This window comes from Ciconia boyciana, chromosome 7 (assembly GCF_034638445.1).
Source record: "Ciconia boyciana chromosome 7, ASM3463844v1, whole genome shotgun sequence".
In the NCBI taxonomy this organism is placed as follows: domain Eukaryota; kingdom Metazoa; phylum Chordata; class Aves; order Ciconiiformes; family Ciconiidae; genus Ciconia; species Ciconia boyciana.
The window spans coordinates 37,833,400-37,859,416 of record NC_132940.1 but is presented as its reverse complement, the minus strand read 5'-3'; the positions used below and the strand labels follow the sequence as shown (position 1 = coordinate 37,859,416).

General features: G+C 59.9%; 1 protein-coding gene across 2 annotated transcripts in view; it reads left to right on the top strand.

Annotated features, from left to right (window-relative positions):
- Positions 1-540: 540 nt before the first annotated feature.
- Positions 541-26,017, top strand: part of LOC140654041 (diacylglycerol kinase beta-like) — a 29,141-nt gene continuing 3,664 nt past the window's right edge. The window contains exons 1-25 of one of the 2 annotated variants that reach the window (XM_072866969.1): positions 541-689; positions 7,054-7,323; positions 9,458-9,534; positions 10,908-11,073; positions 11,344-11,406; positions 11,885-12,124; positions 12,912-13,082; positions 13,534-13,583; positions 14,184-14,258; positions 14,365-14,484; positions 15,509-15,626; positions 15,813-15,901; positions 16,294-16,410; positions 16,546-16,644; positions 16,772-16,885; positions 16,984-17,057; positions 17,190-17,264; positions 17,353-17,438; positions 17,647-17,736; positions 18,158-18,318; positions 19,826-19,890; positions 20,884-20,974; positions 23,787-23,988; positions 25,529-25,649; positions 25,739-25,799. In XM_072866969.1, the coding sequence (XP_072723070.1) occupies positions 7,257-7,323; positions 9,458-9,534; positions 10,908-11,073; positions 11,344-11,406; positions 11,885-12,124; positions 12,912-13,082; positions 13,534-13,583; positions 14,184-14,258; positions 14,365-14,484; positions 15,509-15,626; positions 15,813-15,901; positions 16,294-16,410; positions 16,546-16,644; positions 16,772-16,885; positions 16,984-17,057; positions 17,190-17,264; positions 17,353-17,438; positions 17,647-17,736; positions 18,158-18,318; positions 19,826-19,890; positions 20,884-20,974; positions 23,787-23,988; positions 25,529-25,649; positions 25,739-25,799 (2,592 nt within the window). In that variant the 5' untranslated portion in view covers positions 541-689; positions 7,054-7,256. The remainder of the gene's footprint in view (positions 690-7,053; positions 7,324-9,457; positions 9,535-10,907; positions 11,074-11,343; positions 11,407-11,884; positions 12,125-12,911; positions 13,083-13,533; positions 13,584-14,183; positions 14,259-14,364; positions 14,485-15,508; positions 15,627-15,812; positions 15,902-16,293; positions 16,411-16,545; positions 16,645-16,771; positions 16,886-16,983; positions 17,058-17,189; positions 17,265-17,352; positions 17,439-17,646; positions 17,737-18,157; positions 18,319-19,825; positions 19,891-20,883; positions 20,975-23,786; positions 23,989-25,528; positions 25,650-25,738; positions 25,800-26,017) is intronic. The other variant, XM_072866970.1, reaches the window with a different exon arrangement.

Here is a 26,017-nt window from a genome sequence, read left to right as displayed (position 1 = left end):
TGTTGGCATTTTGTTTGTTTGTTTGTTTTTGGTGGTTTGTTCCGTTCCTCAGGAAAGAGCAACCTTTGTCATGGGTAAAATCGCTCAAAAGCAGGAGAGACCGAGGTGCAGGGACGTAAAAAGCCCCAGGAAAGAGAGCACGACGGGGATGGGGACAGGGATGGGGACGTGGAGCGGCGGGGCTGCGGGGCACGGTGCGGGGTCGGTAGGCGATGGGGAAAGTCCTGCCGCTATGCGGGGGGGCGGTGCTGGGTGGGAATTCATAATAAATGAGTTTTATCATGGAAACGCAGCTCCCGGTCCTCCCCGCAGGTCGGCTGCTTCCCGCCACGGCGCTTCCCGACGCTGCCCCGGACCCGGGGAGGGGCGGGGGCGCGGGCGCGGTCAGGGCCGCCGAGCTCTTCCCTCCAACTCCTCCTCCTCTCCCCCCTAGCCGCCCGCCCGCCGGTGCGGGCGGAGGCGGGCGGAGCGGCGCGGCGCGGGTTGGGTCGGGCCCGCTCGCATCACCCTGCATCCCCCCACGCCGCCCGTCCGGCTCCACCTCGCCGAGGGAGCGGGGAGCTGCCGGGCTGCCTAGGGAGACCGGCAGCCCCGGAGCCGCCGCCGCCGCCGGAGCGACCTGGCCCAGCCCCGCCGTCCCGCGGGCGCTCCGCTGGCCGCCGCCGATGGCACCGCGCTGCCGCCTCCAAGTAAGGGGACAGCGGCGGGGGGACGCGGGGCTGCGGCAAGGGGTGGGGGGACCGGGGACCCGCCGTGGGATCGCCGTTTTCCAGCTGTGGGAAAATCCTCCGACCCCACGCAGGACCGCCGCTCGCCCAGTCGCAACCTCCTGCCCCGGCCGGGACCGACTTGGCGGTGCTCCCCCCCTCCCGCCGCCCGGCTTCCCGCGCCCCGCATGGTGCCCTCGGAGCCCGCAGCGCCCCCCTAGTCCCGACACCGTCCCGAGGCCTTTGGGCCGGGTTTGAAGCGGTTTGGGGAGTGGGGACATGCATTCAAGGAGTGGCACAGCGCTGGGGCACGGGAGCTGGGGTGCCCGGGCGGGGGAAAAACTGCCCTAAGAGTCGGGAAGGACAGGGCAGCATCCCCTTGTCCCCCAGGGTGGAGAAGATGGCTGCCACCGAGTCTTTAATGCAGCCTGGGGAGGCTATGTGATCTTCACTGGTGTCTCAGCATGTGTTGGTTCTCAGCTTTGCTATAAAACCACACACCGTTTCGATGGGCAGAGAAAGAGCCCGAGTCAGCCATTCCCATGTTGCCAAGCTGGAAAAGCTCGTTAGTGTCTTTCTCGTTAAGTAAAAATTGCTGGGACTGTTTGCTTTGGAGGGCAGGAGGACCGAGGAGGTGTTCAACATCCCTGGCCTGCAGAAAGAGGCTGTCTGCAACTTGTTCTTCAGGTTGTTTTGGTGGATGAAAGGGGAGAAGAACTTATTTCAAAGCTACTGGAAAGCAGTGCTGTCCCATGCAAGGTGCAGTTAACCCATGGGACTCGCTGCTGCAGGATTCCCACGGGGAGGGAGCCGGGGCTTCCCTGTGCTGGCAGCGGGAAGCCCTGCATTTGTAGTTGAGGTGATGGAGCCAGCAGGCCAGGGAGGATCTCAGCCCCCAGGCTCCAGAGCCAGCCACTGCCTCCCCATCTGGCATGGGAAGAGGCTTTTCCATGAGACAAGCTCTGGTCCAGCTGGGGAGGTAGCAAGGGGACAGGTCTCACTCAAAAGGCGTCCTAGCTTGGATCCAGGCTGCTCCGAACTCAGCCAGCAAAATTATTCTCTAAAAAGGCAACAGTAGTAAGTCAGGAAGTTGTTGGTGTCCCTAGGGTGTGAGCCGAGCTTCCCTGGCCCTGGCAGGCTGATGGGGGAGGCGAGCTCCAGGGTGGCTGTGCTGGGTCCCCGCTGTCCCCATGCGGCTGGGCTGAGCTGAGCTCTCCCAGCTCCTGGCTGGGAGTCAGTATGTCTGTAGCCCGACCCCAGGGTCAGAGGGCCAGCCACAGCCACCCTCCTCTTCCTGTGTCGCTGCCCAGCTGTGCGGGAGAGAGCACCCGCCATGTGAGAGCTGCTCACGGTGGTGGCAGATGTCTCTTCTCCCCAGCTTTGCCAGTCCTCTAAAGCAATGGTTGGGGAGAGGAGAGCATCTCTTAGTGAAACGCTGCTTCCTTGCTTAAAAGCTGCCAGGGAAGGATGTCCTGCAGTGGGGAGTGGGCACAGCGGCTCAGCAAGGTGCTCCTGGCAGATGTGTGCACGCGAGGTTTGGGGTTGTGTTTGGTGGACTGCTGCTGAAGCCAGGGCAGCGGGCAGCCAGCACAACGCACCGAAAAGCAGCTACTCCAGGTGGGAAGGAGCACCTCTCCTCCCATGAGAGGTGCTCGGGGCCGGTGGGCATGGGCTCATGGGCAGCTGCCTGCCCAACTGCTCCAGCACTCGGGCCAGTGCGTTTCATTGCTCCAGTGCTGTGAGGGTGCTCGGCACCCAAAGCAAAGTTAGTGCAAGGTACCCGGACAGCGTGCCTGGCTCTGAGTGGGTGGGCAAAGGGCTGGGGGAATGTGTGGAGAGCAACAGGCAGGGAGAATGGAAAAAGCAGATCCAAAGTGTCCTCTCGGGCTGGCAAAATGCAGAAAAGTGCATTCTCCTGTCATTGCAGAAAATAGTTTGAGTGACTTGGTTGGGGTTGTTTGCTGCAGTGGGACAGGAGGGATTTACATTCTACCCACTGCCTCAGGGGTCTCTCCCCAGCCCAACACAAAAATAGGCTGATCTTTCCAAAAGATGGGGCGGGCGGGCTGGAAAATGCCATTCCTGCAGGGACCCACTGTGCTTCTGCCCTGGGAGAAGATGTTGCGAGTGACTGTGGCTTTCAATGGGCCCAGCCAGGGATGCAGGGAAGAGCCCAGCTTCGGGCCATGCTATACTCCACTACTGTTGGAGAGCTACAGCCTCTGCACGTGCAAGTGTGCACATGCAGAGCAGGAACTTTCCCTCCTCGCACCATACCCTCGAGGAGCTGATGGTTTCCTGATTTGCCAGGAAACAGAAAGCTCGAGGAGCTGATGTTTTTCCTTCCCAAAGGGCATCTGAAGCAGATACCTCCTGTGGGCAGGGCATGTGCTTGTAGCCTCATCTGCATGCCCCTGTGGAGCTAGTCAAAGGCTGGAGGCTCTGTGAGAGCGGCCGCTCTTCTGCTGGCACCTGGAGGCTGCTGTCCCACCACCCACGGTTGCTCTGCCCCAGCTTGGGCGGAATTAGGTCTCCATCGCTAGCTCTGGTCCCAGAGAGGACAGGTGGGTGCTGGTGGAACAAGCCCTCCCAAACCCGCAGCGAGCCCCGTGGCACTGTGCTGCGTGCCGGGGGAGCAGCCCAGGAGCTGGGTCCTCTGTCCTCAGCAATGCTGGATGGCCAAGGGATGGCTGGGACGCTCGTGGGCAGGAGTGGCTGGTTGGAAAAACAGCTCCTCTGCCCTCCCGTCATTGCTCCCAGGAGCCCCCCAGCCCTGGACACTGGGGGTGCCCATGGGCAGCCCTTTCTCGTGGATACCGAGACGTGCCCACTGCCCACAGCTTGGCCCTGCCGCTGCCTGCCCAGGCCCCACTTGCCGGCAGGGACTGGCCCATTGCCAGCTTCAGCCTGGCATCTCCCTTGTTGATGTGAGCGTTTCAGGCCCTACATGGCTGGGCCCTGGCTCCCACTGAGCTGCACCTCTGCCTGCACCCGGCGATGCTCCCCACGGTGCCTCCTTCATCACCTCTTGCCCGGCCCTGGGGTTGGCACGATGCTCCATGCGGGGGCTTCCCAAGGGCTCCGGCACCAGCTAATCCCCCGGGAGGGTTTGGGAGGTACTCAGAGCCCTCCCAGCTCCCCCCTCTCCATCCTCCCCCAGCCACTTCAGCTGCCCTGAGTCACGCCACACCGCTGGTGCTGGCAGAACAGCAAAGCCCACGCGCGCGGCTGGTGGTTGCGGAGGGGGAGAGGGGCCATGTCCTGGTAAGCGCTTTCAGGCAGGGTAATCCAGAGTTATTTGTAACACTAGTAGGGAAGCTATTTTTAGAGAGAGGCAAATTTGATTTAATAGAACATAATTTGCCGCTGACAATTCAGAGAGCGGCCAAACGAACAGCAGCTGGATTCCTAAGGAGGCTTTTTCCTGCCCTTCCTGAAATCCAAGGCTGACATGCCAGAAGTGGCATTTGTTATTGCAGCAATTGCTGGGGGAAAGCCCCTTGGGATGGCCCAGTTAGCTCTGCTTTGCTTTCCTTCAATTGCTTTGTGCTGCCCTGTAACTCACTGTTGAAAGAAGCGAGGGATATTTTCATTGCTGTCCATCACTGGAGGGCTTGGTGCACCTGAACTCCTTCAGGCAGCTGGAGCCAGGAGGTGGAGCTGAAGATCCCCCCCTTCGTCTTTTCTTCTGCAGGCTGAGCTAGCTCTGCTCTGTCAGCCTCTCCTTGTATAAATTTAGGATAAAAAATAGGTTCTGGTCAAACCAAACAGCTCATTTGCCAGGAAACAGAAAGCCTGTGTGCACTCCTGGAGGGTTTCTTACAGACTGAGTTCTTCGGGACCAGCCTCAGAGATACCTCAGGACAAATCCTTCGTCCTGGAAAGGTGCAAAGACCATATCCCTGCTTGTCCTTTCCCTGAGATGAAGATCCCCAGAAAACCGATGCCAGTGTGGGAAGACGTTGGGTAGTTTTTTTCTAGCCCTAAAACTGTTGTGTCCAGCCTGTCCCCGGTTGGTGGCATGGGGACAAAGAGCCACCGGGATGAGCTGGGACAGCTGCAGGCTGGAGATGAGTTGCCACAGGGCCAGCATGGCCCCGGTGAGGGTGGGGAGGTGACGTTTCCCTCGAGGTTGTGTGTGGTCCCCACACAAGTGCCCCAAGGGCAGAGCAGTGCAGGCACATGGCATCGTCACCCCCAGCCCTGGGGCAACTGTCCCCTTGCCTCCTCGGCAGGAGCAGCAGAAGCATCTCAGGGGGGTCCCGAAGCCCCTGCTAGCTCAGCCCCCACTGCGCTCCCAGCAGCCTCGGAGCCATGTTGCACTGCAGCCAAGAAGCCCCAGGCCATGGGATGGGATTGTGGAGGACAAGAGCCCCAGCGTCTCTGCCTCCTGGGGCTGTCTCCTACTAGCAGGGAAGGGAGAGCTGTGGGGGAGAGGGGCAGGAGCTTTCCTGGGCAGCAGCATCTGCCCAGCTTTCAGAGAGCATTCTCGGGCACCAGCATCCCTGGCAGGGCTCAGCTTCATACCCAGCAAAATTTGCCACGAGGCAAATCCTCCCTCCCTGCCTGCCGGCCAGCCACACACACCACAGCACTGGAGCAGCTCCCCAGTAGTGAAGCAGTGTGTGCTCCAAGCTGCAGATCCCAGCTGCTCTTGGGAGGAAAGGGCTGAGCAGCATTAAGCACAGCTGTGTCATTTAACTCCAGCAAACGTGTGTCTGGGGTTTGGTGGGCTTTTCTCCAGATGTGCAGTCACTCCCCATGGCTGGAAAACCCTTTGGCAGCTATCCGGGTGGGTGCTCAGCCCTGTGCTGCTCACTCAGGGGTCACCGTCCTCCCTGTAGCTCTGAGGAGTGGTTTTCAGCGCTCCCTCCTCCACCAACACAGGGCTTTGCCCTTGGGCCATGTCTTGGCCTGGAGCACTTGCAGCGGCTGGAGTTAAAGCCAAAATAACATTAGTAAACAAAATTAGTTTTGCTGGGGACCGAGCAGCAATGCTCTCCTGATTGCATCCCAAAAGCCCCGTGAAAGTGGTCACATCTCCTTGCCGACACTGGAGCTGCCCCGTGTGGCTGGGGTGAAGAAGAAGGTCTATCCCAGAGACCAACTGTGGGGGGAAATCCTGAGGATGAGGGGTTAAGTGCCTGCCTCTGCTGCACCCTGTGTGTGACCATCCCTAGGGACACCAGCTGGGGGTGGTGTGGCATGTGGGACCCGGCAGCTCCCCAAAATGACTCACTCGCCTTAATCAAATGCCTTTTCAAATGCCTTTTCCTACAAATGAAAAGGCTCTGTGGGCAGCCCAGCCAGCTATGGGGGGTGCTGGTGCTCCCTGAGCATCGCCCCAGGTCGCATGTCCTTTCCCAGCTCACCCGTACTCCACTTTCTCCAGTCTGTCAGCTCAGGCTGGTGGAAACCAGGAGCCAACATTTAGCAAGGACATGGCCCTAAAATCAAGATCAAATTGCTCTCATCCACTCCTTGAAGAACAACCACCTCCTCAGGAAGCTGCCCTTTCCCACCCTGACCAATTCGGTTAAGTGAAGAAGCTAATCAGTTTTGAAGCCTGCAAATGGATGGGCTGGAGGGGGCTGCTTGATTGGAAGCCTTCTGACATTTCCTCTGCAGCACAGCAGGTTCAGCCTGAGCAGGTTCCCTCTCACCCAATTTTGAATGTAGATTTTCATTTACAGTAATTCTTGGCGGTGGAGCCAGCTTCGGAGATGAAGGTGCGAGCTGGGAGTTTCTACTCGTTCAGATCCCCTGTCTCCGAGCACTGTGTCTTCTCTAATTAATTGTGCCCTTCCTTCTGCTCCTATCATGCTGGGTTCCCCTGGAAAATGCTGGGGGTAAATAAGGCGACAAGCTCCTTTCCCTGCCCACTGTGTTTGTCTTGCCTCTGTCGAGCCACGTCCTCCGGCTGCCAAGAGCTGCGGTCATTGCAGGTGGCACTGTGCAGGCTCCATGGCAGAGGGCTTCCCCAGAGATGCTGACCCCTGGGGACGGTCACATGGCGAGGCACTCTGCACTCCTCCTTGCGCTCACCCCTCTTTCTGCCAGCCCCCACTGCGGCCAGTGCATTCCCCTCTCCGTTCCCGTGGGGCACCTGGAGCAGGGGGCCCCACGGCTGCAGTGGGGGACCCTTCCCAGCTAGGAAAGCACCCTTGCACCCCACTTCCAAGCTCAGGCACTCCCTGTGCCAGGCCCACTAACCAGCACTGCTGCAGGTGACTCTGCCCCGGGGGGGAGTGGTGGCAGGGCACTCCGTGTGTAGGCAGGAGCCAGCCTCTGCCTGCTGCGGGCAGAGCACCGCTGACCCCCTCCTCTCTTTCTATCCCCACTCTAGGGAGGAAGGTGCTGACTGGGTGCTCTGAAGCTCTGGGGTTTGCTGCCCATGGGCTCAGCGGGATGGTGCCAGCCAGCCAAGAGCCCCCCGCGCCCCTCACGGTGCTGATGTGACCAAGCAGCTGGCCAGGACCTGCAGTGCTGAGCCCGGCACAAGGAGCATAGCAGCTCGTGGCCTGCCCAGGTGGGCCCTGCCATCCAAAGATGAGCGATGGCGGGTGGATCTCACTCAGCCCCACCGAGTTTGCCCAGCTTCAGCAGTACACGGACTGTGAGTACCCTGCACCCCCTGTGCATCCCCCCTGGCACAGGGAGAGGAGTTTTAAAAGTCCTGTTGATCTGTGCCAGACTGGTGTCCTACACGTCCTTGGTGTTCTGGAGAACTAGATAATTTCTTAGGTTTTGGATGGAGAGGCTGGGAAGGTCCCCGACCCCAGCACTGGCTGGTGGGGCATGGCAGAGGAGTCCCCGTGCCTGTGCACCCAGGAATTTAGCTGAGCACAAGTCCCCCCCTGCTTTGGGGGATGCACACGTGAGCACAGCTCGGTCCCTCTGAAGGCGGCCGCTCCCACGTTCGTTAGCAAAGTGAAATGCCAGTGAGGAAAGCAGACTGGCTTTTCCTAAACACGCAGAGCTGCTCCACGGCTCACTTCGGGTTGCCAACCCTCTGCGGTAATTTTACTTAGCACTGTTGCAGAGCAACCCTCTCCTGCAGCTCCTGCTGAGGAGAGGAGGTTGGTGGTGGTGCTGTGGGGTCCTGGGGCTCTGACCAGCTGGGGAGGAAGCCTGGGCAAAGCCCAGCGGTCTGAAACCAGGTCCTTGAGGTCCTGCCTGCTGGAGAGCCAGCATGCGGGCATGCTCCTTGCGGTGGGCAATGGAGAGGCGGTGCAGCCCAGGGAGCTGCTGAGAGCACAGCAGGATGGGCAGGAAAGCCCAGCCAGGACCACGGGACAAAGGGAGAAGGGGCATAAAATCTCAGGGCCATCACTTTGCAGGGACAGCACGGCCCTGGGGTGAGCAGGCTCCTGCAGCTGCATGGGAGAGGACTGGGAGGCAAAGGGGACCCCATGAGCCCCCTGGGGCTGTCCTCAGGGCTGCTGCACATCATAGGGGTGAGGTGAACTGGATCAGGGCTGAGAGCGTGGGGAGGTGCAGTCTCCCAATCCAAACAGCCCAGTGCAAGCTGCTCCCAGCCCCCTGCCTGCCTGCCAGACATCCCAGGCAGGGGCAGGCAGGCCTGCGGGCAGAGGTGTGTGCACAGCATCACTGTCCGCATCTCATCCTGCCTCTCGGGAGAATGGGCTCTGCTTTCTTGAATCACAGACCATACAACACCATCTGTAATACTGAGCTCAGAACATGTACGGTGTCTTAATTTCGTTAATCAAAGTTTGGCGAGCAAGACTGCAGTGCAGGCAGCTGCCTCCTCCCTGGGAGGGTGGCCTGGCACTGGGCCGGGGAGCAGGGCTTGGGGGTCCTCCCACAGGTCCTCCCCAGCCCGAGGGCCAGGAGCCCCCTCCTCGAGTGCATGCTGCCCCCTGGTTATGCTCTGTGACCCCCAGACCTGCCCCAGGCATCTCGGACAGTGGTGGTCCATCACCAAGCTCCATCCCCAGCAGAGGGCTGGAGGGAGCAGGAGCCAGCACAACCACCCCCTGCCTGGAGAGAGGATTTCACAGTAATTAACATGGCTGGTGTGTCTGAGAGCCTTTTAAATGGACATGCCTGGAGATATGTGTCTGAAGGTTAGGGCTTAATGTTCCTTTCCCTTGATCTTTTTTTCGTTTTTCCCTTATTTCTCAATTTTGGAAGGACTGATGTCCCTCCAGACACTCCAGCCCTGAGGACACCCAGTCAGGGAAACTCACGGGCCATTTACTATTTGTGTGGAAGATTGCATGGAGCAATACCATTCTATTTCTCCCTCCTGGCACCTCCTAGAGATGCCAATGGGCAGCCCAGTGCAGGCTGCGGGGATGGCTTGGGCTGCCAAGGGGGTGCCGGCAGGCACCAGATGTCAGCACAGGAGCAGCCACTCAAAGCCTGTGTGGAGGGGCCAAGGCAGGGATGGCCAGGCTTTGTGCTCAGCATCGCGCCCAGAGCAGCCAGGACCAGGGACTGGTCCGGGTTTTCCTTGCCCAGCACCACGGCTTCACTTAGGGTCTGCGTTTGTTTTCATACAGGTAGGAGGAAGAGGACTCATCCCTGCTGGCCAGCTTTACATATATGCCCTGCCCTCCAAAGTTGGGGGGGAAAGCAGGGCACGGGTAGCCCCATCCCAGGCATGGAAGGAACCAGAATTTGTATATCCAGCAGATAAACTCGTTTCCACCCTCCTGCTTGTGGTCTAATGGCAAAGGGGGCTCGCCAGTGCTGTGCTCAGTAAGATGCCTTTGTCTCCCCAGACTCCACCAAGAAGCTCAAGGATGTCCTGGAGGAATTCCATGGGGACGGCGTCCTCTCGAGGTACAACCCTGAACAGGTATGGCCCCGTCCCCTCCAGCCTCCCCCCATGCTGCTGGCAGCCCCTGTCCCCCCACCAGCTCCCCCAGCCCAGCTCCCACAGCTAAAAGCAGCCAGGAGAAGGCAGGTCTGTCTGTCTGCCCCCCCGCCTCTCCCCACAGTCATGCTCCCAGGACTGGGAAAAATGCTCCCACAGATGGGGAGCATCTTTCCCAGCCCCCAGCCACATCCACCCCCAGCCATCCCAGGGACCAGGCTTGCCGCGCGGCCATCCCACCCCATCCCACCAATGCTGCCAGGACCCCGCAGCCACGCTGCCATCCTGTGCTGACTGCAGGCTGCCTTGCTGAGTGCGTTTTGGGGCATCTCCTTGCCAGGCAGAAGCCGGGAGGGATTTACTCTCTCTTCTCCCAAAAGCAAATGATTTTGCTGTTGCCAGCATGGGGACAGGGGAAGGCCCTTGTGCCTTCTTGCTCTTGCCTGGGGAAGGCTGGGGCTATTTTTTCCAAGCAGTGCTTTCAGAGAGACCTATTAGTGTGCCAGCAGGACAGAGCCTTTCACAGGGGCCATAATCACTAGAAATTAGGCAAAACACGAAAAATCAGTGGGCTGAACATAGCAAGCAGGAGCAGCAAAACTACTCTGCTATTCAAGGGCACCACGGGACCCTCGCTCCAGCCGGGGCCACAAAAGCCATTCAAAAGGCAATGTCCCGATGAGACGGGGATGCCCAGCAGGGAAGGAGGAGGCAAGGAGACCTCAGGAGGACGATAGTCCCCAGGGGCTGGGTGTGGGCTGGTGGGTCCTGCTGCTCCGTGCCCTGCCCCTGAGGAGTGGGAGGCTTTCAGAGCACAGCTTGTAACACCCCTGTGCCTCCAACATCCCCAGCCTCCTTTGGCTGTGCCAGAAGGTCTGCATTTAGTTCCTCAATCATTTGCCAGGAGCTGAGCACCCAGCTCCGTCAGAGCCTCCTGCCCCTCCAGTGAGCTGCCCACCATCTGTGGGGGTCCACTGGCTGCAGACTCCTGGGCAGGCGAGCTCACTGCTGCCCCACTGCCCACAAGTGCCATCCCACTGCGTCTCTGCCCTTCCCTGCCACTGCCTCAGCTCCTACCCCAGCTGCTGTGGCTCCCAACACTGCTGGCCTGGCTCAGTTACACCGGCCCCCAGCAGCCAGCTGGCACTGGGGATTTCTGGCCCTGCTGCCTCTGGGTCCCTTTAGGTTATATCCCACCAGTGGGATTTGGGAAATTGGTGGTTTTGGGGAGAGCTCTGCAGCTGATGTGCCCGGTGAGGGGGACCCAGGGCATAGGACACCCCCCCTGCCGGCAGCTCTGCACCCCTGTAGCATGCCCGGGGCACCTCCATCATCCTCCTCCGTCCCGTCCCCAGCCTATAGACTACGAGGGCTTTCGCCTCTTCATGAAGACCTACCTGGAGGCAGATGTGCCCGAAGAACTTTGCCAACACCTCTTCACCTCTTTCAAGCGTAAGATATGCCAAGCCTCCCCCGAGACCCAGCACCAGAACCCCAGCGTCTCACAGCTCAACACCCTCGGTGAGCCAGCCCTGCCCCTGCTGCCCAGCCGGGCATGCCATGGCACCGTGGCACATTGGGCTCGCTCCCATGCTGCCCCACGGGGACAAAGATTGTGGGGTGGCACCCACAGTGGGTGGCATCAGGGCCAGCACACAGCCCAGCTCCATCCCATCCGACGGATGGGCTCCCAGGGACCCTGTGCTGCTCCAGGGAGGAGAGAACTTTCCCCGGGGTGGGGACCCACAGGGCACCATTGCACTGATTCCTCACTTTCCTCTGCGCGTTCAGAGCCCAAGTCACTCGATGCCAGCACCTTCATCCAGACTGAGGTGGCCTGCACCCCTGTCACAGGTACCAGCATGGGCAGGCACTGAGCATGTGGCTACACCTGGAGCAGGGGATGTGTGCTGGGCACCCAGCTTCTGCCTCCCCTGGCCCCTGCCTGGGTGGATTCACAGCACGCAGAGACATCTGCTGAAAGGACTATAAACTGCAAAAGAAAAGGGAGAACCCTCCCTGGGTGCTCGGCTGACACATCAAGACATAGTGGCCGGGGACCATGTCCTCCCCACCCGGTACCGAGCACTGTGGCAGCTGGCACCTGGGGACGGGAGTGCTGCTGGGAGCCGCTGGGCCAGGCAGGAGGGTGAGGGGCAGCCCACAGTGCCCTTCAGAGAGCCGTGGGGCCGGAATGCCAGCCTGCTTTTGGGCTAGCAAAGAGGACCCAGGGTGAGCGACCGGCACCCAGGCGGGGCTCCTGGAGGAAGGGGTTTGCCAGGCACAGGCACCCTGGTGTCATGCTGCCCACGGGCATATGTCTGCTTTGCAGGGATCAATGGGAAGACGTTCCTAAGTGCCCTGGGACGACACACTTCTGAGCCCAAGAGCTGCCACAGCAACATGGCTGAGCCACAGCCAGCGTCCCTCACTCCAGCATCGATCCCCAACGCCTCCCCCAGCTGGTCCAGATCATCATCCCAGAAGTCCACCACTGGCACCCCTTCTGCTCACAACTCCTCGGGCTCTTCAAAGATCTCCTCCGGGCTGCTGCTCAGCCCTCAGTCACCAGGTGAGCTTGGCTGGGGCTCCATGGGGGACATGGGCAGTGACAAGCCCTCCCTGGTTTCCCAAGCCACGGAGCTGCACTTTGCCCCGGTGGTGCAGCTCGTCAGGTCCCCAGCGCGGTGGCGGCGACCTTCCAAACTCAGCGTGTTCCTGGCATCTTTGACGCCTTTGCTTTGCAAACTTAAGCTGCTGAGAGTCCCGTCCCGCAGAGCTTCCACCGGTCAATGTCTTAATTACCTGGCAGCAGCTCTTAGTGAGGGGGGATCAGAGTGGTGACTCACAGCTGCCTCCAGCCAAGCTCTGGCCAGCCACTGACAAGGGGAGTGCTGGGAAAGGCCCCTCTGCCAGGAGCAGCCATCTGCTGAAGGCTGCTGCCGGCACAGGCAGCTGCGAGCATGGGCTGTCCCAGCACCCCAGCAAGCCGACCCACCGCCAGCTGAGCTTCTTGCTCCTTCTGGCTGGGTGCTTGTCACCAGCAGGGCATGTCCCCATGGGCTCCCACCGCTCATCCTGCCCGCACCCACAGTGCTGGAGGTATGGGGATCTGTGCTCCGGGGACCAACTGGCAGTGTTCAGCCCTGCTCCTGCGATGGCACCCAGCCCAGTTTCCCCTTGGTGTGCCCAGCCCTGCTCCTGCGATGGCACCCAGCCCCGCATCCTCCACGCCTTGCCCACCCCACGCTGAATGGGTCCCTGCCCTGGAGTTCATGTGCTGCCAGCCCTGTGTCCTGGCTGGGGACAGCTCCTTGTCCCCCTGTGCATGGCCTTCATCCCCCCCTCCCTGCCTGCAGGCACGAAGAGTGTGGAGAAGAGGTTACCCTTTAGCCTGCGGAAGAGCCACAGCTCCCTGAAAGCTGCCCCCCCGCTGCCCCCCACCCCCCTGGCCCAGGTGGTCCACCTGAAGGACATTGTCTGCTACCTGTCCCTGCTGGAGAGGGGACGGGCAGAGGACAAGCTGGAGTGTAAGTGGGACCCTGGGGTCATGGGCTGCCGGTCATGCTGTGTGGAGCAGGGACCGGTGGCGGGAGGCATTGCCTGGGGGGGTCTGTTGAAGGAGGGGTGCGGGGCTGGGCAATCCTGCTCACTTTTTAGTGCTGAAACATTAAAACCACTTGGGAAACCAGGCTCTGGCTCACGGGTGGGTTACTGCTAGAAAAGGACCCCATTCAGCATCACCTCTCTGCTCCTGCCTACCGGCACCTGTGCTCGGCAGAGGTGCAGCTGGGGGGAGGGCACAGCTTCCCTCCAATACGCCACAGCCCAGTATGGGCTCGGGCCACGTCTCACCCAGGCTGAACTGGCGCGGTGTTGCTCCCATCCTGCAGCCCCAGAAGCCCTGGCACCGAGTGCTGGCTGCCTGGGGTGCCCTGGGGCTGGGCTCTAACCGGCAGCCGGCTTCTCTTCTCCCTCCAGTTATGTTTCGCCTTTATGATACTGATGGAAACGGCCTCCTGGACAGCTCGGTAAGCATTCCCTTGGGAGAGAAAGCCAGGGCTGCTTGGGGGACTGGAGATGTGCAGGGCCCTATCAGGGTGCCCACTCCCCCGGTGAGGTGCTCCGAGCTAAAGAGGGATATGGGAAGGGAGGAGGAAGGCAGCAGCATTTGCTGGGAGGCCAGACCGCGGGGCTGGGGGATGCACACCAGCTCTGCAGCATCCAGCAGCAGCTGCAGAAAATCCACCCACCAGTACTTGTAGCTCTACATAAGGTCACGGTGTTTCAGAAAAGGAAAAATCGTGCACAATCCCCCCCCAGGATGTTTTCTCTTTGTCCTTTGGGTATCTCCCTTGAAACCCATTGCAAATAAAGATCTGTTTTATCAGAGTAGTTTTTCCGAGGGAAAACCCACTGCTGTTTTTCTGGCAGATTTTCAGAGAACAAAGCAGCACCGACCGAGAAGTGGGGTGTCGCTGGCACCCTGTGTGGGTGGGGGCCCGGGGCAGCCTTGGGCATATCGGGACATAGACCTGATACGTCCCCGGTTTGGGGGCTTGAGGCTGGACACACCACTCCTGCCCGAAGCCGTCCCTAAGTGCTGGGCGCTGTCATCTTTCTGTGCTCAGGAGCTGGATCGTATCATCAACCAGATGGTGCACGTGGCCGAGTACCTGGAATGGGACTCCACTGAGCTGAAGCCCGTGAGTGCCGGGGCTGGGGCAGCCGGGGGGGGGCCATGGGGGCTCTTGGCCAGAGCTGTCAGCCAGGGTTCACAGGCAGCATCACCGTGTCTCCTCCCTCCTCCAGATCTTGAAGGCGATGATGGAGGAGATCGACTACGACCATGATGGGACCGTGACACTGGAGGAGTGGATCCGGGGCGGCATGACCACCATCCCCTTGCTGGTCCTCCTGGGAATGGAGACGGTGAGTGCCTGCGTGTGGACCTGCTTTGGCCGCATCCAGCTGTCCTCCCCTCTCCTGGAGGAAAGCCCGGTGCTGGCGGAAGCAGGAGAGGAGGGTGGTGATGGAGGACACACCGGGACCACGGGAGGGCACCCTACCCCCGGCAACGTCCCGCATGCCTGTCTGGCACCACACAGCCCCATACTGGCCCCCCAGCCCCTGCAGACACCCCTGCCCTGCCTCTGCTGACTGCCCTTTGCTCCCCAGATCTTCACAAGCTCAGTTTTGAGCTGCGGTCATTGCCATCTGCTGTGCCCAAGGGGGCTGGGCTCGCTCCTTGCTATTGTAGCACACTCCAGTTTGATGAATATTTAATCAAAAAATAAGATGAGCGCCTAAAATGTCAGCTCCTCTCCTGAGGTGAGCTTCAAAGAGCAGAGGTGGGGTGGTTTGGGACCCCTCTTATTTCCCCGTGTCATTTTTTCATTCTTTTGGCTTCATTTCATTGAGGTGCATCCCTGGCCATCGGGTAATAGTTTGCAGGGAAAATCTGGGTTTTTGCTCCCCAAGTGCCCATTCTGGTGTTTGCTTCCCACAGAGAGGCAGGGGAACAGGTTTTCTGTCAGGAAGGTTCAAGAAAACAGGGAATTTTAAGTGGCTCCTGCAAAGTGCTCGTGCCTGGACCCAGATGTAAGAGGCTTGCTTTGGTCACCCCAAAGTGGTGGCAGTGGCCTGGCCCCAGATGTGGCGTCACCTCCTTCCTGTTGGCCATCAGCAGAGCAACCCTGCAGCTGGGCTGTGCCAAGGGGCTGTGGGGAGCCAGAGCTGAGTGCCAGGAGCCGGGCATGACCAGGGAGCGGGGGAACACGGTGGCAGGGATGCTTGAGAGACACTGGGGAGAAGGGGGGAGGCGGTGGACCTGCTGGGAGCGAACTTCTGCAGACACGCTGGGGGCTTTTACGGGATGAAAAGCTGATAAAAGTGGTGGGCTGGGACCCCCGGCAGGGGAGTGACCCCCCTTGCCCTTCGCTCCCCTGCCCTGCAGAATGTGAAGGATGATGGGCAGCATGCCTGGAGGCTGAAGCACTTCAAGAAGCCCGCCTACTGCAACTTCTGCCGCACCATGCTGCTGGGGGTCCGCAAGCAGGGCCTCTGCTGCTCCTGTGAGTCACGGCCCCCTTATGGCCCCCCATGCTCCCAGGCTGGTGGCTCCTGCCCCATCTGAGCACCCCAGGGAGGGGGGACTGCCCCCCATCGGTGCTGAGCCCTGTGAGTGCTGCAGGGTGAGCAGGGAGGGAGCAGCGCCCGTGCCAGGGGGTGATGCTCACCACCTTCTTCTCTCCCGCCAGTCTGCAAGTACACAGTCCATGAGAGGTGCGTGTCCAAAGATATCGCCTCCTGCATCAGCACCTACGTGAAATCCAAGAGAAACATGAGCGTGAGTAGGCAGCCGGCATGTTTCTGAGTCAGTGCATCTCCCATGGAGCCCTCCTGGAGGCAGCACCGCCAGCAGCAGCTGGTCCCTTGGTCTCCTGTCCTGGTCCCCCATGGCTTTTTCCCCTGGGATTTGCCCCTCGGGTCCTGGGCAGCAGCTCGCTGGACCCCCAGCACCAAGGTTTGCTGCAGCTCTGGGTGGGGGACAGGTGTCCCCACTGTGCTGCACAGGGCAGCAGGGAGGGAAGGTGGCTACGTGAGGGGCTGCTTTGGATCAGTCAGCATTCCTGCACGATGGGCCACCCTCCGAAATCACAGCAGCAGCCCTTAGCGGAGAGGACACACCCACGGGTTGGTGGGTGCTGCGCCTGCAGTGCCCCCCCCCGTGCCTTGCAGGTGATGCAGCACACCTGGATCGAGGGAAATTCCCCTGTGAAGTGCGACAGATGCCACAAGAGCATCAAGTGCTACCAGGGCATCACTGGCCTGCACTGCGTCTGGTGTCAAGTCACCGTGAGTACACAGGCGTGGGGGGCCCGGCATGCACCCAGCACACCCCACACAGCCAACACAGGGGGAGGAGAGGCTCACAAATAGGAGACGGCTGGGTGTCCTCTGCCCAACGTCCCTTCCTCCTGCCCCCTTCAGCTCCACAATAAATGTGCCTCCCACGTGAAGTCAGAGTGCGACGGGGGCCCACTGCGGGACCACATCTTGCTGCCTTCCTATATCTGCCCTGTTGTCCTGGTAAGTGCCCCCTCCTTGCTGCCAGGTGGCAGGGACCCGGTAGGGCATCACGGCCGACCTGTCTCCCCCGGCTGCTGGCACTGCCTTCTCAGGGCGGCATGCACATCCGTGCCTCTATTCCCCAAAGGACAGGCAGTCCCACTGCCGGAGATCAGAGAGTGACTCCCCTGCCAGCACCAGCCCCGAGGACGACCAGGGCTTCAAATTCAACTCCACCACGGTGGATGGGCAAGGACTGCAGGTAGGTTCCCATGCTGGGGCTGCCGGTGAGCTCTGCTGCGGGTGCGCGCCGAGTCCTGCGGTGGCAGGGCATTCACAGCCACACTTTCTGCCCTCCAGATCAGCCCCCGGCCCGGGACGCATCCCCTCCTGGTGCTTGTAAACCCCAAGAGCGGAGGAAGGCAAGGGGAGCGGTAGGTGGTGTCCTGCCTGGGGAGAGCATCCCCCCCCCAGGATCGGGGGCTGCCAGTCCCTTGGGCTGCCCCAACACCTCTCCCGGAGGGGGACTCTCCTCCACAGCATCCCTCATGCCTCTCTTTTCCTAGGGTCCTTCGGAAATTTCACTACCTGCTCAACCCACGCCAAGTGTACAACCTGGACCGCGGCGGGCCTGCACCAGGGTACGGAGATGCTGCGGCCGATCCTCTGCCCCCTCCTGCTGGCCCCTGCTCCCCCACATCACCCCTTGTCTCTCCTGGCTTTCTCCAGGCTGAGCTTCTTTCGGGACACTCCGGATTTCCGCGTCCTGGCCTGTGGAGGGGATGGCACAGTGGGCTGGATCCTGGACTGCATAGGTGAGTGAGGAGCGGCTGTGCTCCCACAGAGCATCGTCCACCTGTGTCCTCAGCGATCTGCCACAGGTTCCCAATATTCCCCTGGCAAGAGCAGGGCAGGGGTCCTGCCAACAGCATCACCCCTGGGCTGCTGGCCGAGGAGGGACATGGAGAGGAGCAGGGAATGAGCCCTTTCAGCCCCAAACCTCTCTTTCCCCTTGAATTGCAGACAAGGCGAACTTGGTGAAGCACCCACCAGTGGCCGTCCTGCCCCTGGGAACAGGCAATGACCTGGCCCGGTGCCTGCGCTGGGGAGGAGGTGAGGCCAGGCGAGCAAGCATCACCTGGGGGGTGGTCGGCCTGCAGGGACCCTCTGGTGTGGCTGGGTGGGTGCCATCCTGGGGGAGGGAGGGTTCCTGGGCTCTTGGGATGAGGCTTGGGGCTGCATCTCAGCTCTGGTGCCTCCTCTAACCCCTTCCAAAAAAAGCAGCTACTGCTTTCTAAACCCAGATCAGACAGGTCCTGTCCAACAACCTTTTTCACCTGGGAGAGCCATGCCATTAGCTGAAATCTCTGCCACTGCTGCAAGGATGAGCTGAGCATCTCGCTGGTGCCATAGCAGCAGCCTCAGGCTGCCCCAGGTGCTTGGCACTCAACTACCTCCAGCCCCATATGACATGGCTACACTCTCCTTCGTCCTTCTTCATCCTCCTCTGACAACCACCTTCTTTCCCTTACAGGCTATGAAGGAGGCAACCTGATGAAGGTCCTGAAAGACATCGAGCACAGCACAGAAGTGATGCTGGACCGCTGGCAGATAGATGTCATTCCCAGTGACAGAGAGGCCAACGGAGACCCTGTCCCATCCACCATCATCAACAACTACTTCTCCATCGGGGTGGTGAGTACTGCGGGGCAGGGATGCGTCCTGAGGGCAGCCCAGAGCACAACTGGAGAGAGTAGCCCAGCACAGGGCTAGTAATCGGTGCCCAGATCGTGCCATGCCCACCAGAGCCGCCTGGCCATGGCAAAGCAGAGGGAACAGCTCCGGAGGCCAGCGGGGCATGGGAGCTGTCACCTGGAGCACAGCCGCAGCCTCAAACCCAGCCGGCTCAGGGGCATTTCCCACTCAGCTGATGGGAAATGCCTCTGCTGCCATGAAATCGCTGGAGTGATCCAGCCTGGTGGGTGCACTCAAGGGATGCCAACCCCTCATGCTTCCCTCCCTGTCTCCTCCTAGACGCATCCTTAGCCCTGTTCCAAGCCAGCCCCAAGTTAATTCCCAGGAGCAGCAGCTGGTTCCTGGTGACATTCCTCAGAGACCATAAAAGCTTTTCTAAGTGTTTGGTGAAACTATATTTGAGCTTGAGTCTTCCAAGCCGGGGACTCTCCCTCCCTGCTCTTCCTTGCTCACGTTCCCAACCTCCCTCTGCCTCCTGGCATTGTTTTTCTGGTTTTATTCTCATTTGTAATGGCAGCACTTAAATGCATAAACAGGCATGGAATCTCTCTCTTCCCAGCCGGGAATGTTGCAAGAGCAAGTGTACGAGGAGCTTAAATGAGGTTCAGGGAAGTCTGGAGTCTCGGGGACGGTTGAGATCTTCTGGATGCCCCACCTGAAGCTTTTGCCATCGGCAAAGCCCTGCTTTGGTGCTTGGACCTGTGTTCCCCCATGTTTTCCTAACTCAGGGAGGATTAGGGAGCCTGGGGAGGATGGCAGCCGCGTGCCACGTGGGGCTTCCCCAGCACCAGGGTTCGATCCCAGGAGCAGCAGGGCTTTGGGGGAAGAGTGAAGTGGAAAGCGGTGCTTTTCCTGGGGGCTTGCAGCATTTCTGTCCTGGGCCATGGGTGCCTGAGCAGGACCACCACAGCGTGGGTCACCCACCTGGCAGCGCTGCGGGATGCTTCTAGTTTCACATCAGCTCCTGCTAATGCCAGGCGATGTCACTGCAGGTGGCATTTGGTGACAGCTTCTGAGGCGGGCTTAAACGCCCCCCACCCGACATAGGAGAGATTGCAATGAGTTTCAGGAAAACTGCCACCCTGTAGGGGTGGAGCTGTCGGGGTGCAGGGTCCTGGGGTGTCCTCAGAGCCCTGCTGCCCCACCGGTAGCCCTTTCTGCCTCCCTCAGCATCACCTCCATGCAGAGCCCCTCTGACAAGGGAAGGAGGCCAAGCGTGCTAATTACGTCTCTCTTAACGAGTCCATTCAACACTTTGTGAGCAGCCTGGCTGAGGGTGCCTCCATCGCCTCGGCACAGCCCCCACACTGTACCCGTGTGCCACAGGGGCTGGCGACGAGGGTGAAGAGCTGAGCCCCCTTATCCTGGCATGTGCTGGTGCGGCGCAGAGGGGCAATTCAATTTCCCTGCTGTGCCGCCAATGTCTCTGCACTCCCTCTCCCCGCAGGACGCCTCCATCGCCCACCGCTTCCACGTCATGCGAGAAAAGCACCCTGAGAAATTCAACAGCAGGTAAGGGCTTGCCCATGGTCCCCCCCAAAAGCTGGGTGCAGGGGGATGCCCCACTGCTGCCATGCACTGCACCGAGGGGATGTGCTGGAGCCTGCTCCCCTGCTGCCAGGCTCCTCTCGCCCCTCTCCCCACAGTACTGGCAGCAGCCCCGAGGAGGCAGCACAGTGTTCGGCCAACCTTAGGGGACAGGCAGGGGATGTACCAAGCATGGCCGGCGGGCAGGGACCAGGCATGGTGGGAGTCCAGGGTGCTCCTTCAGGCCCTGTGCAGCGTGGCAGGCTGCACAAACCTGGCTGCACACCCAATTATGTTCATTCATGCTTTATAAGTAGCACCAAATTCCAGGACCAGCAGGAGCAGGCCTGGCAGCGAGGGCAGGGCAGGCAGCAGGTCGCAGCTTGCTCCCGCTGTGCTCAGGGTGCATGGAAATGATGTGATGGCAGCAGGAGCTGTGGCTTGCGACTCCCATCCCCATGTTCAGAAATACCTGCTAGAAAAACCCCGAATGGACCAAAGCGTCTGGCTCTGCTCTGAAATACAGCTCCCCCTCGAAGCCTGGCACAGCGATTGATGCAGGGAATGAGCAGTGGTCAGGGGCTGGCTGTCAGGGTGCCGGGAGGGTGCAAGGCAGGGTGCTGGGGTGGGGACATCCCCTCTGTGGAGTACCCCGTCCCTGGCAGCCCCGTCCAGAGATGGCAGCCCATGCTCAGCTCTGCTGAGAGCCAGTGGAGGCACCCCGTCCCGTGCTGAGGGACCACCCAGCACCTGCATCCTGCCCCTCTGCAGGGTATCAGAGCCAGGTCCACCTGAGCCACCCCACAGCACAGCTCCCTGGGGCCGTGATGCCGGTGGTCCCTCCCCATGATGGCTTGTGTCCCCATCGCAATGGCTGCAAAAAGGCTCTGGCAGCCCATCCTGCCACCAGCTGGGCTGGGGGCAGCTGGGGCGAGGCACTGCTCCCGAGCAGGATGCTGACACGTCTCTGTGCCCCAGGATGAAGAACAAGCTGTGGTACTTCGAATTTGGGACATCGGAGACCTTTGCGGCCACCTGTAAGAAGCTCCACGACTACGTTGAGGTGGAGGTGGGTTTCCTGGGATGGTCCCTGGCTCCAGCCATGACGCAAAGGCTTTTTGAGTGATGTCACCCATGGGTCTCTCCAGCAGGGCTTTTGGCTGTTCAGGGAGAGGGTACGTGGCAGCTTTGACCCCTTTACGGTGGCAGAAGGATGTGGTGGCTGGCAGGACCCGCTCTTCCACCATGCGGCGCTTGCTGCAAAGCCGGCCAGCTGTAGGCAGAAGAATAACCCTGTATTTTTCCCTCGCTTCCAGCTGTATTCAAGAGCGTGCCTGGAATATTCTCTCTGTAAACTCCACGTCTGCTCCCAGCCCTCGTTGGATGACTTGGAAACAGCCTTTAATTAGAGCGGGGAGGAGGGCCCACGGTTGCTAAGAGCACTGTCATTTCTCAGCTCATGCTGAGGAGTTTGGGCCATGCCTTGCTGTAAACTTCCGCCTCTCCTTATCTCTGGATAAATGACCCTTTTATAAATTAGGCTTGAGGGTGAGGGGAAAAAACCATCACTTGCTGCAAAGAGCTGGTGTGAGTTGGACCAGGCAGTGGATGCAGGGTCGCTGGCAGTGGGCAGAGAGCGGGCAGAGCCCAGGGAGCTGGTGGTGCAGTGCATGTGGCCATGGGCAGAGGGACTTCGAAGCCTGTTTCTAGGCGGGGAGTTTCAGCCCTTCCCAAAGCCTGAAGGGGGTAGCTGTGCCCTCAGCAGCTGGTGAGAAGGGGCAGGAGCAGGGATACAGCCATCACACCCCCTTCACTGGCCGTGCACCAGCGTCCCGGGACAGATAAAGTCCGTGTCTGTGGGGTTCGATGCTGCCAGAGATGGGTGTGAGGTGCCCCCCACTCCTTGTGAAGTGCCCTGCCCGCTGCCCGCCAAGCAGTCATCGGCACCGACTGCGCTGCGCTGGCAGGAAAGCGTTAATCCCGCAGTATTTGAAGTGGAAAGCGGCAGCCTGTCCTCCCTCCAGCTCCCAGGCAACTGTCAGCCTTGCAGAGAAATGGCAGTTTTGTTTTGGAAATTGGCACTCATTCCGCTACAGCTCCTGGAAATGAATTTGCTTTTTCCCCAGCTGCAAATTTCTACTTCCAGCATCGCTGCCAGCGCGCTGTCAGCTGCCCCTGCTCAAAGAGCCCATTGTAGCTCACTGGCACGCTAACAGGGGAGGGCTATGCAGGGAGAAATCGCTCCCTGCACGCGTGTGCGTAGGCAGGCATGGGCAGCCATGGTCCTGCCCGCCCCACAAGCCCCCGGGCAGGAACGGGTTCCTGCAGCATCCCCGGAAATCCCGCAGCCCGGGCAGCCCTGGGCAGCTGACTCACTCCCATCCCACTGCAGCCGGGTCAGTACCCGCCACCTCGCAGGCAGGCAGAAAAGATGCCTGCAGTCAAGAGCAATGTTTGCCTCAGCCAGGCATGGGACGTGTTGTCCATCCCGTGAGGAACTGGAGTCCTCTCACGTGGTACCCACTGCTCAGAGTGTTAGGGTCTTTTCTGTTCCTACAAATCATGACACCGTTAAGATGTATTGAGAACAAAAGGATTTACATCCTTTACAAGCCTTGGAGAGACAGCTCTTCACTCCCAAACCAGAAGATTCCTGCCTTTTGCTTTCAACGCGAGGCTAAAAATAAGATCTCGGAGCATCAGGGGAGGCAGAGCAGATCTGAACATACAGAGCTGCTTGCTCATGTGCGCACCCAGCTACATGTGGCCAGTGTGCTCAGCGCTTACCGACAGGGTATTAAAAATAAGCTCGAGACCTTCACTCTTTGCTAGAGGAAAACAACTGGAGTCAAAGCAGCAGTGGGGGTTCATCAGCCCATTTGCATTCCTCCTGGCAAAGCAAGAGAGGGCAGAAATGCCGTCGCATCACTAAAATGCAAGGCAAAAAATGTGCTGGTATTTGCTGAAGCGTAGCATGGCAGGTAGAGAGCAGATGAATAAAGGAAAATACAAATGCTCTAGAGAAAATACAGTTGAATGGGAAAGCAGCTGCTTCCTCCAGAGGTATCTAGAAAAGGGGATCCAGCTTTGTCTGGGTAGCATGAAAGTGAGAAGACATGAAGTTAAGAAATGCATTTCCATGGCTGCTGCTTCCAGTCCTGTGGGAAAGCTGCAGGCAACATATATTTTACCTTTTACAGGGAATTTTCAGCTGGGGCAGTCCTGTTGTATGACAGTGAAGCCTGGGATACCAGTTCTGTGCACTGCCTTGTGATTTTCTCTCCAAAAACTTGACTTTTTTCCTCTGACACCTTTCCTATCATTTCCTTCCAGTTTCATTTGTAGTTTCCAAATTGAGCTTGAAGACAAAACTGGTTTGAAGTTAGGTTTTGGACAGCCAAACTTTCTGATTCTTTGGCGTCAATTTGAACAAGGGGAGGTGGGGAAGTGTGTGCTGGAGACGTTTGGATGGAGGTTGCTCTAGGGCCAAGGTGGTATTGCATCCTATTTTGGGTTACAGCACTGAGCGCGGCCAAGGTTTTATGTGCTTCTGTAGGAGATTCGCTTTTCAAAACTGCCATCTCGGACATGTAGTAAAATTTGTATCGGAATAGAGGGGAAAGCAGCACAAGGAAGGGGAGGTGGCGGTTGTCAGCCCTAGAAAAGCAAAGCCAGGGGGTATTTGTTTGCACCTCCAGCCCCAGCCACCCCAGGGCTGGCCGTGCCAGAGCAGGTTTGCTCTGGGGACCGTGCGGCAGCACACCATGCTCAGGAGGCCGCACTCCTTCAGTGGGCAGGCAGGGAGAGGAGGCTGGGCTCTGCAGTGCCAGGCACCAGCTCCCCCCGACTCCATGGCCTGATGCTGCCTGTGTACCCGGCAGTGCGATGGGACCCTGTTAGACCTGAGCAACATGTCCCTGGAGGGCATCGCCGTCCTCAACATCCCCAGCATGTACGGCGGCTCCAACCTCTGGGGTGAGACCAAGAAGCAGCGCAGTTACAAACGGCTGGGCAAGAAAGTGCCAGACAAGCTGCGTGCCACAGTGGTCACCGACACCAAGGAGCTCAAGTTCTGCATGCAGGGTGAGAGGCGGGGCCCGGCAGTGATTGGGGTTTGTGGGGTGCATGGGGTCAGCAGGGTTAGCACAGGGGAGCTGGGCAGCCACCGGTTCTGGCCGCGGTTCAGTGCACGTGGCGCTGGAGCAACAGCACTGGAGGGGTTTCTATAGGCTCGCTGTCTTTTTGCGTGCCGGCGTGACCCCAAGAATGATCTGTCCAAGCTGGCGAAGGAGGGTGTCTCTGCCCACCTGGGTATGGCCCAGCACCACATTTCTCAGGGCTGGTAATGCCATGCCCATGGTGGTTGGAGAGGACGTGGCTCCTGTGCCCTGCCAGCCACCTCTTCCCCCCACCCTCTGGGGGTCACAGCTCGGGGGGTGCCCAGATGGGACCCGTCACTTGCAGCCTTGAGGCTGGGCAGCCCCCAGTGCCCCGTGGGGCTGGCAGGCAGCTGCTGCAGGGCCGGGCGCCCGCTGCTGCAGAGGAGGAGTCAGAAGTGGAGCTGCAGAGCTGGCACCAATGGTTTTTATAAGCATCTTCCCAGGCTCCACCGCAGTGCTGCCAGCCTGGCTGGGGGTTTTTTGGAAACAGCACTGTGTACCCATGCTGTGCCCCAGCTGGCACCTCGCACCCGCTGCTGTGGCCACCAGAGCCATCCCCGCGGGCACAGGCAGGGTGCAGGCAGCCCAAAGAGCTGGCAGGGTTCCCCAGCAGAGAGCAGTGGGTTAGAAAGCAGCCAGCAAAATAGGCAAAGTGCTCCTATTTTCCAGCCGGCACCTCCCGCATCCCAGAGCTGGGGTGGGAAACAGCCCCCCTGCCGCATGGCTGCCAGGATGATGGTGTCACCAACTGACCCAGGCTGTCACCAGCTGTCCCTTGCCAGGCAAGCTTGTGGGAACAGGCAGCAGGGAGTGGGGCAGAGCAAAGGCTGGTTCCAAAGGTGACAAGAGGCAGTAGGGTCAGTCCCCTGGGCACATCCCTACTTGCAGGTGGGCAGGAGAGTGTGGAGGGGCTCGGGGGCCGTCTCCTGAGGAGGGTTCCACCAGGGGTGAAAGAGGACCTTTGAAGGGAACGAGAGATGGAGCAAGTTGCCCTGCTGTTGGGTGCCTTTGCTGGCAGCCCAGAAGAGCAGGAGGAGCTGGAAAAAGGGGTGATGCCCTGGGATTTGAGCAGATCCATCCCAGGGAGGATTTCCCCATGCATCCCAGCTCCCAGGGGCTGCAGCACCCCAGGGCACGCAGGGCAGGGGAGGTTCTGCCACCATTTCATACAACACTGCAAACAAGTAGTCAAAGAGCTGGTGGGATCAGGGCTGCCACCCTGCAGCCATGCAGTACTGGGTGCTGTTTCAAATAAGGAGTATTTTTGCTCCAGGGATTTTGGGCAGCAGCGTTGCCCAATGCTGCAAACACCCAGCTCGGTGGTCTTGGGGTGCAGGGGACATCATGACGCATCCCCGTCATGCCACCAGCCCCACTGTGCTGGCCCTGATGTTTCAGATGACAGTGGAAGGCAGGGGATCCCTGGGGACGGGGGGACCAACTCGGATCCCTCTCTCTTGCAGACCTCAGCGACCACCTCCTGGAGGTGGTGGGACTGGAGGGCGCGATGGAGATGGGGCAGATCTACACGGGGCTGAAGAGCGCTGGGAAGAGACTGGCCCAATGTTCATCTGTCACCATCAGGTATTTGTCCCCGGCCTGGCTGAGTACCCAACTGACAGTGAAAGCTGGCGCCTGTGTCACCCTGTGTTCCCTCTCTTTGCACCTTGCAGGACGTCCAAGCTGCTGCCCATGCAGGTGGACGGGGAGCCCTGGATGCAGCCATCCTGCACTGTGAGTCTCCGGGGAGGGGCAGCTCCACTGCAGGCAGCCAGGGTGGGTAGGGGCTGGCAGCACAGCAGGACAGGGCAGGCAGGGGCTGGCAGCATGGCAGTATGGGGCAGGCAGGGGCTGACAGCAGGGTGAGCAGCCTTGGCTCCTCATGCAGCGTGGCAAAGTCTCTGGAGTTGGAGGGAGGCTCCTGCGCTTGCTCATGGGTGGCCGCAGAGCCC